This window comes from Chinchilla lanigera, unplaced genomic scaffold (genome assembly GCF_000276665.1).
Source record: "Chinchilla lanigera isolate Chin_1 unplaced genomic scaffold, ChiLan1.0 scaffold00008, whole genome shotgun sequence".
Lineage (NCBI taxonomy): Eukaryota > Metazoa > Chordata > Mammalia > Rodentia > Chinchillidae > Chinchilla > Chinchilla lanigera.
Window position 1 is genome coordinate 23,356,354 of NW_004955409.1, and position 12,118 is coordinate 23,368,471.

General features: G+C 37.2%; 1 protein-coding gene across 1 annotated transcript in view; it reads right to left on the reverse strand.

Moving 5' to 3' along the window:
* Positions 1 to 12,118, reverse strand: part of Ttc6 (tetratricopeptide repeat domain 6) — a gene marked incomplete in the record, with an annotated part of 231,700 nt that overhangs the window by 7,060 nt on the left and 212,522 nt on the right. The window contains 3 exon segments of the mRNA XM_013510165.1: positions 7,349 to 7,519; positions 8,344 to 8,496; positions 10,654 to 10,864. Of these exon segments, the coding sequence (XP_013365619.1) occupies positions 7,349 to 7,519; positions 8,344 to 8,496; positions 10,654 to 10,864 (535 nt within the window).

Genomic DNA, 12,118 nt, shown 5'->3' on the forward strand with positions numbered 1-12,118 from the left:
CTGTGGAGAAATAGGAACTCTTCTCCACTGCTGGTGGGAATGCAGACTGGTGAAACCACTGTGGAAATCAGTTTGGAGATTCCTCAGCAAACTAGGTCTACAGGTCCCATCCAACCCCAACTATTCCCCTTCTGGGTATTTTCCTAGAAGATCTGAAAGCATCATATCACAGAAATACATGTGCACCCATGTTTACAGCAGCACAATTTGTAAATGCTAAATTGTGGAAGCAACCCAAATGTCCATCCACTGAGGAATGGATAAAAAAAAGTGGTACTTTTATATAATGGAATATTATTCAGCTATAAAGAAAGATAACCTCCAGGCTTTTACAGGTAAATGATCACAACTAGAGACCATACTCATAAGTGAAATAAATCAGAAAACCATGTGTAAGCAACATATTGTCTCACTAGTGTAAGAACCTGAAAAAGTGAATAAAAATTAGGCAGTATGATAGACATTGGGAAACAGAAGGAAAATTGCTCAAAAGTAAAGAGCAACTGGGATGAGGGAAAAGAGAAAAGAAAGTAGGGAAAATTATGTATATATGTATGTATGTATGTGAATACAGGATAGCTAACATAGTTGTACTACTGACTTCTATTGTTTTACTGAAAAGAACAGTTAATGCTTACTTATTTGATCAATCTTGCATGTCTCTATTTGTTATCCTGAGAAACCACTTTAAAGATATATCAATATGTAATACAACAACCATTGTTAATTTCCTACCAGTTTGTCTGTAATTCAGTATTGCTTGTATTGTTCTTATGCTATTTTGTGAATGGATGTCTGTTTGTTAATATGTTTTCCTTCTTTTATTTTTAAAATAAATTAAAAACATAAACATACACTGCCTTTGCCTTAGGTACATTATTAAAGCTCTACATGTATCAATTTCCCGATCTATAAAGCAAAGGTAAGAAACTTCACTTCCAGTATTGATGTAAGGATGAAGTGAGTTAAAGTTTCCCATGTTGCTGTTGAACACAAAGTGAGTTAAAGTATTGACTCTGTTATGCAGAATTGTCTTAGCTACTTTTCTCTCCTGGCTGAGACAAAACACTCAACACCCAAAGCTAAAGGGGGAAAGGTTTATTTAGCCCACAGTTTAATAGAAGTTTCAGTATAATTGGCTGGCTCCAAGGCAGAGTGGCACATGGCAGAAGGGCAACTGTTCATGGTAGCAGAAGAAAGCCAAAAGCAAAAGCAGTAAGAGAAAGGAAGGAGAGAAAGCAAGACAAGCCTCTTTCTGTCTCTTATATTGTATCCAGTCTAGGAGGAGGCAGTGGCAATCCAGTCAGTGCACTGATACAGCAATCACCCACCCTTAATCACAGCATTGGAACATGAATCAATCACAAACTCTAGATCCAGCCACCTATGAAAAGCCTGCCCCCATAACTTATGAGGCTTTGGTGGAACATCTAGACACAAACCATAACATTCTTCCCCTGGCCCTACAAAGACTCATGTACATTCCTTTATGCAAATGGCATTCAGTCCATCTCAAAAGTACTACTAGAGTTAGCATTGATGAAAAGGGCAAGTTCCAAGTCTCCTCTGAGATGTAAGGCAAACTCTTCACTATGTATACAAATGAAAAGAAAGTTAAACACTTCCAACATTCAATGGCACAAGATAGACTTTCCACTCCAGGGACATACAGAGGAATGAGGCCAAAGAAGTACAAAATCCAGACGAACATGAAGTCCTGTAGTTCTATGTGCAGCAGTGAGTCCGAGGCAATCTGAGGCAAAATGTAAACTCCAAAGGGCTTGGGTGGCTCTGCCCCTATGGGACTCCTGGTGGTTGTAGCTCTCATTGCTTTTCTGTTGGGCTGCCTCTGCTCCCTCCTTGCAATTTTCCTCAGACAGTCATTTCTAGTTTCTGTAGACTTCTGGGGCCTCCACTGCACCTTGGGCTTCACATTTACAACTTCACACACTGCCCTCTCAGGAGCACACTGCCTGGCATCACAAGCCTTATGAAATCTGTGTGGAAGCCTTTCTGACCCTACAACTCTTCCATTCTGCATACACCTAAAACCAGCACCATATGGATGAAACCAGGGTCTACCACCAGCTGGAACAATAGCCAGGCTTCCATCTCTCTTGGTAGTAGGGGTCAAGTGCCTGGATCACTGAGCATCATGAATCCAATTCCAGGGAACAAATTCTCTAGGCTGATGCCCATTCTGAAACATGGTGCTCTATAGCTTTCTTCTTAAAGCAAAGTCTTTCACTTTTGCAATTTTGAGGCTGCAAAGGGTGGACTCCTGCTATTTCTTGCGATGCCCTCAGGCCATCTTTTCTATTCTCCTGTTCCTTCTCAGCAGTCAAGATCTCCTCTGCTCTATCTTTGCAGTCAGTAGCTTCATTGGAGATTCCTTTCTGGCCAAACTCATTTTAAATCATTCTACTGCGATCTCTGTTCTTGATTCTCAACATAAATCTGGCTAAAAAGCCCCTAACAGTAACCATGCCACCACCTCAGTATTTGACCACCTTGAAATTTCTTCTGCCAGATTAATTAGTCCACTGCCCTTAATCAGACAAAATCTCTGGACACAAGCAAAATGCAGTCAAACTTTCTGCTAATCCGTAACACACATCACCTGGAGTTCAAGAGCCAATGCAGTCCCCCTTCTCAGCAGAAACTTCGCAAGCCTGGTTCTCACCAGTAGGACTTCTATCAGCCTTCTGGTCTTCTGAGAGCTGACCAGAATCATAAGAAGAGCATAAAGCATTCCAGCTCTACTTTTTCAGCTGGTATCTATAAACCTTTCCAAACTCTTCCCACAAGCCATTCCCAAAATCTCCTGAGCCATATGGTCAGGTATAGTCACAGCAACAAACTCACTTCTCTGGTATTAAAGTCTGTCTTAGTTGCTTTTCTCATTGCTGGGACAAAATACTCACATCTAAAGCTCCAGAGGAAAAGGTTTATTTATTTAGTTCAGAGTGTGTAGAGGTTTTAATCCACAATTGACTGGATCCAAGGCAGAGTGGCACACACAGAGTGGCAGCAGTTCATGGAGCAGAACACAGAAAAAGCAGTAAGAGAAAGGAAGAAGAGCAAGACAAGCTTCTTTCTGTCTCTTAAATTATATCCAGTCTACCAGGATCAGGGCAGTGCCCACCCAATCAGTGGACTGATCCAACAATCTCCCATCCTTAATTCCAGCATTGGAACATGAATCAGCCACAAACTATGAATCAATCATTCAACCACCTACGAAAAGCCTGCCTCTATGACTGAGGCTGGGCAGCAGCATTTAGACACAAACCATAGCAAGAATATAGAAATGACTCAATCAATTAATATCAATGTATTGTGTTTCTTCCAAGTGAAAAGGTAATATAGTCTTCAAACAAACTCCATAAAAGTTACTTCCTCTGACTTTTCAGAGTCCATCAGAACAAAATCATTTAATCTCTCTCTTTCATGGATAACAGCAATTCTATACTACACTGAAGTACTGGGATAGGGACAGATTGACATTCATTTGTGAATAGTTTAAAGAGAATTTATTCCTAAAGAAAAGGCAGCACACATAGCAATCAGAAAGGAAGTAAAGGAATGACTCCAAGCATTTCTTTCTTCATAAAGCAACTTAGCCTTCATTTTAAATCACCATTAAATGACCAACAAATGCTCCACAGTTCTATATTACAAAAGCGTGACTTCCATTATGTAGGAGCAAATGCCTACCTTGGCTATGAGCAAAGAACCCAATAAAACACCAGTAGTGCACCTAACTTGGAACAATGTAAATTTATATTATGTCTTTTAAAGTACATTACAAAATTGAAAACCCTATGAGTTTAATGAGGTTACGTAAAGTATAAGAGCATCAACCAAATACAGGTCAAAACAATTAAGGGGCTGGACTATTTTACCAATTTGCCTGATGCCCTCATAACCATAATACATTAATTAATTAAAGAACAGATCCACTTATATTTGTAATTCACCATTTATGCAAGTAGCCTATCCAAATATGGTTCTAAATAATTAAATTACTAAAGAAAAAGGAAGTCAGATCACACACATGTTTTAACTGTCTAAAGATCACTTGACATATTGAGGAACCCTTCTTCCTGAGCATAAGGATTCCTTTCTGTATAGTCAGAAGTAACAGCAAGAGAAAGAGATGGGCCAGGCATGGAAGCAATTTTCTCCACAAAGAGAAGCCCAGAGCACAGCAGTACAGCTGAATAGCTATTCTCAAGGTCTACCTGTCTCCCATGGGACTGTGCATGTGAAGTCCATGCATCCGGTATGTCAGACAGAAAATGGGACACATTTTAGGTGAAATACTTCCCCAGTTAATGTGTCAGCAGTGTGGTGGGAATAGAGCCCTATCACAAAATATTAAAAATAGAGCCCTTAGGCTGAGGATATAGTTCAGCAGCCCAAGTGCCTGCCTGGCAAGTGCAAGGTCCTGAGTTCGATTCCCAGTATCAAAAAAAAAAAAAAGAAAATAGAGCCCTACAATAAAATATTAAAAAGTTGAAACTATATTTTACATCTAAATAAATAATTTTTAAATGGTGTTCATACAGTTATTAAAGATACTGCTGGGCATAGTGGTGCACACCTGTAATCCCAGCACTCAGGAGGCTGAGTTTGAGACCAGCCTGGGCTACAAAGTGAGCTCACAGCCAGCCTGAACTGCACAGCGAGACCTTGTTTCAAAAAAAAACAAAGAAAAACAAAAAAATGAAGATAAAGATAAATGCATCTAAAAGGTAAAGGTGCTCCTTTTATGCAGATCTTACACATCTATGAAAACAGAAAATTGTCCTGAGCATTTTATTTGTCTAAATTTCATTAACTAAGTTTATAGTGCAAAAAAAAATCCATGGACAGGATCCAGCCAGAGAGTGATCTGAGATTAATGAAATTTAAGGCAGTTGCTCTTGCCATGTTTACCTCTTAGCTGTCCAGTGAGATTTGAGCAACAACAATGTCATTTGTGCCTTATGGAATTGCACCTTCAATAACTCTGGCCCAGCATCTAATTCACTATGGTGGTCAGCCAGGCTTATGACAGGGGTCAGCAAGCTGTTAATGGTCTACATCTAAAATGCAAAAAAAATGAGGGGTAACTCTAAGACAATGGTAGAAGAAATAGAAAAGCGGGGACATATTTGAAAAAAATTAAGACTAAACTGACAGTATAAAATGACTGAATAGAAAGGGAAGGAAAGAAAGAAAAAGTTATGATTGACTCTGATGATTTGGCTCACATAGCCTTCTGGAAGATGACATCTTGAGTTAAGAGAGAATTTATACATGAAAACTAGACTACATGTAGAGGGTAAGCAGGTCAATTTGACCTTAATGTGCTTGTAAAATACCTAATTTTAGCAACTTGAAATAAACATGCATTAGGAACTCAGAAGAAAGAGGCTGACAAGTAGTACAAATTATAGGAATAAGTGGATCTTTCTTTTTCTCCTGCCCCTCATGCTGAAGATTGAACCCAGCGCTTTAACACACATGCTATGCAAGCACTCTACCACTAATCACATCCCCAACCTTAAATGGATTTTTTGAATCCAGAAATGCAATGTATGATTCTTGCCCCTAAAAGCTTACAAACTTAATAAGACTGGAGAATTAGTTTAGGGATATAACTCAGTGGTGCAGTGCCTGCCTAGCAAGAGCAAGGTCCTGAGTTCAATTCCTGGTATAAAAAAAAAAAAAAAAAACTGGAAAGTTAAGAGATCAATATACAAAAGTAATATTGGAGTGAAACAAAGCAAGAGCTAGCCGTTGGTTGCTAAAAACATTTAGAAGTGAAGCAGAGAGGGGATGTCAGAAGAGCAGACTGACAGGGAGGATCTCGCCAAGGTGATCAGAAGAAAATAAGATAAAATAGCATTATCTAGAGAATAAACTGCTTAACAAAGAGACAAGTGCCCATCTCAATTACTGCTGAGCAGTTGAGTGAGGTGAGAATGGAGGAGACCACTGACAACTTTGGTAAGAGCACTGGAAGAGCAGCAGGGGCACAGGCTTGAAGCAAAGAGTTGTGAAGACCCTGTGTGCTGAATCAGCAGTGGAGAGGGAGCTACTGTAGATAACTGGCTAAGAAAAGCCCTCTGTGAAGAATAGTAGTGAGGTAGAGGCGGTAGTTAGAGTGGACCACGAGGGTGAGACTTTTTTTCTTTTCTTTTTTAAAGATGAGCATTCTTGATGCATGTACCTATGTGAATGAGAAAAAGGACATTACAAGGTAATTGTGTTGTTTATAGTAAAGAAACTAAAGAGATAAGAAATTAAGGGTATTTTATAAAAGAGCACAACTATATATATCTTCCTATCAGAAAAACTTCAAATAAAAACTAAAGAAAACAGACCACAGAGTAAAATACTTTTAAAATATAAGTAAAAACATATTAAAATATAAAAAATGCTACCCCATTAAATATGCAATTAATTTATTCTCAAGTCAAAGAGAAAATATAAATTTCAGGTACAAAATTTTAGGAAAACCTTAATTAACAAGAACATTACAGAACTGGTCATTCAAAGATGGTTAAGATGGAAAATTTTGTATTACACCTATATGTATTTTACTCAAGCTAAAAATAAATACAAACCAAAATATATGGGTTACTGCCAAAAAAGTACTTAGAAGACATATATAACATTAATAAATTACCCTAATACAAATAGAAGGGTAAAAAAAAAAAAAAAAAAAGAATTAAGCTATCAACTCAGAAAGATAGATGAAGGACAGGGAAAATTGAAGGAAAGCAGAACAAGAGTGACTACAGATAAAAAGATAATTATGTAAACACATTACAATTGAAATAAAATAAATTCAAAACAGCATCATCTAATAACTAATATTTTTATTTCAGACATTATAATTGAGATTGAAAGAAATTAAAGGGTCACAAAAATCAAAGCTGATATCCAAGTCTCCCTACTCCCAGTCAAGTTGAAATTTAGCAAAGGTAGAAATTAAGATGAGATAGAAATCCCACCATAAAGAGGGTCTGCAAGGAAGTATAAGTGGTAGAAAAAGCTGCCAGCAGGCTAGACGCTGGTGACAATGCACATAACAAGGATACTGGTGGCACTTGGGGAAGCCTGAAAGAATGTTTCCTGGACAACAGCTTAATGATTAATGATAATAAAGAGAATAAACCCATACTGGGATCAGCACTTAGTGGGTAATCACAAACATTCTTGTGAAAGAGAAGTTATTAAGAAGAACAGCTAATGATTTCTTAGGCTGAGGTATAAGGATTGCATTTTGAAGCTACATTTAACAAAGAGGCATTTAAAATGTCAAAAAGAAAATGTTAAGGAAAACTCACATTACCTGAGAAAACTGCCTGTGGTGAAAGTAGATATTTCCGGCATTGAAGTAAGCCAGCGAGTACTTGGGGTCTAGAGCAATTGCTGCTTGGTAGTCTTTCATTGCGTTCTGTCGCTGACCCATAAACTCATGAATCACACCGCGATTTGTTAAGAACTCCGCTGTAGTATTGATCTGCAATATAATAGTGTGAGTCTTAGCATCTGGGAATAGTATTTATCTCTGATTTCATGTCTGCAGAAATGAACATTGTGAAATCTAGTTGTGGGAAAGAGTAACTTTATAGTGCCGGTAAAACCAAAACCCCATTAGAGCAAATATTGTGAGCAAGGACTTGTTATGAAATTGGTTTGATGTCAACAGTGTGTTGATTTGGTTGCAATAAAACAAATAATCTTAATGCTTTACTCAGCTGCTTTCCAAAACAATAGACAAAGGAGGAAAGTTTATCTGTTTACCTATGTTAAGCCAGAAAAGAAATTAAATTGAATAGTTGACATGCTTGTTTTTCCTATGTAGTAGCAATTGTTCTTCAGGTCTTTTCTTTTTTCTCATTTCAAACATTACAACATCTACTCAAATTTAGAGAAAGAAAATTCAAAAGCTAGAAAAGTTTCTGTCACTGCATTCGAAACATAAGACTTTTATTCAGAGTTTCACTTTAGGAAGAATATGGAGATTTAAATTATTCTTTCTTTAGTTCCTTCAAACCTAGAAGTTCCTTTTCTATTTTGCATTTCTTTGTTCTACAAAATAAAGGGGATGGTCTGTGAAATTCACAAGCTGCTTTTCCTGAGAGGAATCAGTGTTTGTTATGAATTTGGTATTTTCATTTTAAATTCATTTAGATTCTTGAGCCTAAGAATCACTCACGAAAAAAGGAAAATATTATTTTGTTCAAAGCCGTTTTAAAAAGGTAACAGTAAACTTCTTACTGAACTTATTCATGGATTGTGTTAATTTATGCCAGCAGTAATATAAACTAAGTATATTTTTACCTTTATAGCTGCATTAATATCTTGCATTGCAGCAAAATTAATACCCATTTGAAGACAGACCACAGCTCTTCCTTCATAGGCCAGGTAGCTCTGTGGATCAATTTCCATGGTGATGGTAAAGTGGTTCCAAGCTTTCTGCAATTTTCCTAGGGCCTAAGATAATTTTCCACTTTATGAAGTAATAAATAGTGAATAACATGACAAATGTTAATGATTCTAACACACTCAAAACCTTTGGTAAGTACATATTTATATTGTGCTACATCTAAGGTATTTTAAACAGGAAAGTAGGCTACTCTGTGAGTACATTCCATTGATGGCCTCTGAATGTTTATAATGACACTTTTTTTGTTTGTTTGTTTGTTTGTTTGTTTGTTTTCCGGTACCAGGAATCAAACTCACAATCTTGCGCTTGCCAGGCAGGCGCTGTGCCGCTGAGCTAAATCCCCAGCCGATAACACTTGAATTAATTAAAATATATTTAATTGCATAGTCATTTCTTATATCAGGCACAAGCAGGGATTATATATATATATATGTATGTATATTTATTTATTGGCACAGAAACTCCAATTACAATTAATATGTGATATATAAATAAATGAATAATAGCATAAAACATTTTGATAAATCAAACCATTATCTGGAACTGTAGGGCCACTGTACATATTCTACGGAAAATCCATGGAAACTTACCAAGCATCTGTTTATACCAACCTTAGCATCAACTGGATAAAAAGAAAAACGGTCATCAGGAGAGGAGCAGCACTGATAAAAGAAAGCCAGAGCATTTCCTAGAGAAGGCCAGCAGCAACTAAACAGCTCACCGTGGGAAGGCAAAGAGTAAATAGCTCAGCACGGTCCAGGGTCTTTCTTTTTCATGGGTTCAGAAACCCAACCTGCCAAGTCTCAGAGGCTGACTCAGTCTAACCACGCTTATAGGAACACTTGCAACTACTCAGGGAACTAAGCCTTGCATTCTGACCAGCAAATCTCACCCTGGGTACACCATTTGGAAATACACTATCACCACAAGTTCATCTAATAAAAAATAAAGGAGACTGAGGTTAGAGTATGAGAATATTAAACTGCAAACAGCCTCACAATAGGATCTTATCTGTCATCTATTCCTGACAAGATCTGGTCTACCTGCTTCTGTGTCCACAGTGTTAGGCAAGTAGTAATCCGTAAGTTTTTGTTGAGTAAAGTGTCATTCTCTAGGACAGTAGCTGGGTGGCCCTACCTCACATTTATCAGTCAGTCCTTTTCCTGATTCAATCCTTAATACTAAAGTGCTTTTTAATTCCTTGTCAGGTTGTTGTATAGTCAGTGATATCTTCATGAAATGCCAGTTTGATGTCATTTCTCTGATTAGCTCTGTTCACATGGTTAGCTAGACTGCAAGGTCTTTAAACACCAGATCTCATTTAATAATCTAGCTTCACTTCAAAACACTCTCCCCTTACCCGTAACACTCTATCCATTTAGACCGTCTGTCTTTTTCTTACAAAGCTTTCCAGTGGACTCTTCCCTCTGTCTGGAACACACCACTTTAGTCCCAGCCTCTACCTTTGACTAATTACTAGTCTTTCACACCTAGATGTAAATGTTAATTTTTAGTAAAACGTTCTCATTCCTCAAACACAGCTCAGTTTCCCGGGCCTATAACCTATTTTTTTCTTTGCTGCACTTATCATAATTATTTGTATTATTGCTTATGCCTGTCTCGCAGTAAGTTGGCTGTGCAACAGAGCACAGTATCACTGTCCCATCTTGCTAAGGGGACAAATTCTTGTCCTCTTGCCTTCCCAGCAAGTTCTAATTCACTGCCCCCTGGAAGACGGTTGAATTCAGAAGTCCCTATATATCATTTTTCTGATCTGTTGGATGGCTGCAGTGCACTTGAAAACTTTCAAGCATTGTTTATTCTTTTGTTTTTAAATAATTCAACATGATAAAGCCCATGGAACTAAGGTATAAGCTACTGAAATGTTAGTCAGGTTCTTCATTGTGAAATTCATCAGGCAAATTTTACAAGTGGTTTCTATAAGGACAGAGAGGGGTGCAGACTTTAAGGAGACTTATGAAAATCTTCATCTGACTAGCATACCAGGTCCCCAGGCTTTTCCAGAAGGCTCCCTGAAACCATGTGAGCCCCCTGCTACCCCTGCTACTTTGTATACTAAAAGTAAGGGAAAGGTAAATGCTCATAACCAAGGAAATATCATTTAGCCCCCGCACCAGAAAAGGGCTGAATATATTCTCTCTCCTGTCCAAACAATACTTCCAATGCTCAAAACATTATATTACCTGCAAATTATAGCACAGACTAATTCTGGCTTTTGTGCATAATGGATTAAGATGCAGTGCTTTCAGAAAGTCCTTCTGTGCTTGCTTGATGGCTTCCTCATCTTCATATTCCATGTAAGAATTCCCCCGTCCAATATAAGCATCCAGAAAAAGTGGGTTAATTGTAAGAGCTTGGCTAAAGAAATTGATAGCTTCTTTGAATTCTTGAATTCTGAAAAAAAAATTAAAATGTTGATGCCCTCTGGTGAGTTGATGCTCTCTGGTGGCATACTCAGTGTTTTCTTGAATATGATGTTTCCAAAAAGATTTGCAATGGCTCTTATAAAAATTCTTTCAATTTTAGTGTTCACTTTGGCAGCATATATATACTAAAAATTCTTTCAATTTTATTATCATAGGAGGTGTGTGCATGAGTCCATACAATCTAAGAAGTCTCGCAAGTTCTTTGAAGGTTTAGATAAAGGAAGAAACCAGAAGAGACATTTACCCAGCAGAATATGGTAGGATGACATTCTTTTATTTCAAGTGATAAAAGCCCATATCATATTCCTTTTTAAAAATTTTTTTAAACATAAAAGAATGAAAACACATTAACAAACACACAGACAGAAACAAAACACACAAAAAAATAAAAGCAATACAGATTTCAGACAAGGTGATAGGAAATTAACAATGGTTGTATTACATATAGTTATATTCAAATTGGTTATTCAGTTAAACAAATATAGGCATGTAAGATTGATCCAACAATTAAACATTAACTGTTCCTTTCCATAAAGCAATAGAAATTAGTACTACAATTTCCTTAGCTATCTTGTGTATACATATATACATATTTTCTCCCTTCTTTCCTTCTTTTCTGTGTTCCCTCATCCCAATTGCTCTTTCCTTATGAACATTTTCTTTCCCTTTCACAATTATCTATTGTACCCTTTAGATTTTATTTACTCTTTCAGGTTCTTACACTAGTGAGACAATACAGCATTTACACATGTGGGTCTCATTTATTTCACTTATCAGTATGGTCTCTAGTTGTGTTCATTTACCTACAAAAGCCTCGAGTTTATCTTTCTTTATAGCTGAGTAATATTCCATTATTTAAAAATACCACATCTTTTTCATCCATTCCTCAGCTGATGGACATTTGGGTTGCTTCCACAATTTAGCTATTACAAACTGCAGTGCTATAAACATGGGTGCACATATATAGCTGTGGTGTGATGTTTTTAGTTCTTCTGGAAAAATACCCAAAAGGGAAATAGCTGTATTCAATGGGACCTCTAATCCTAGTTTACTGAAGAATCTCCAGAATGATCTTCACAGTGGTTGCACCAGCCTATACTCCCACCAACAGTGGAAAAGAGTTCCTTTTTCCTCACAGCCTTGCCAGCATTTGTCATTGGTTGATTTCTTGATGAAAGCCATTTTTTTCTGGGATGAGGTGGAATCTCAATGTTGTTTTTTT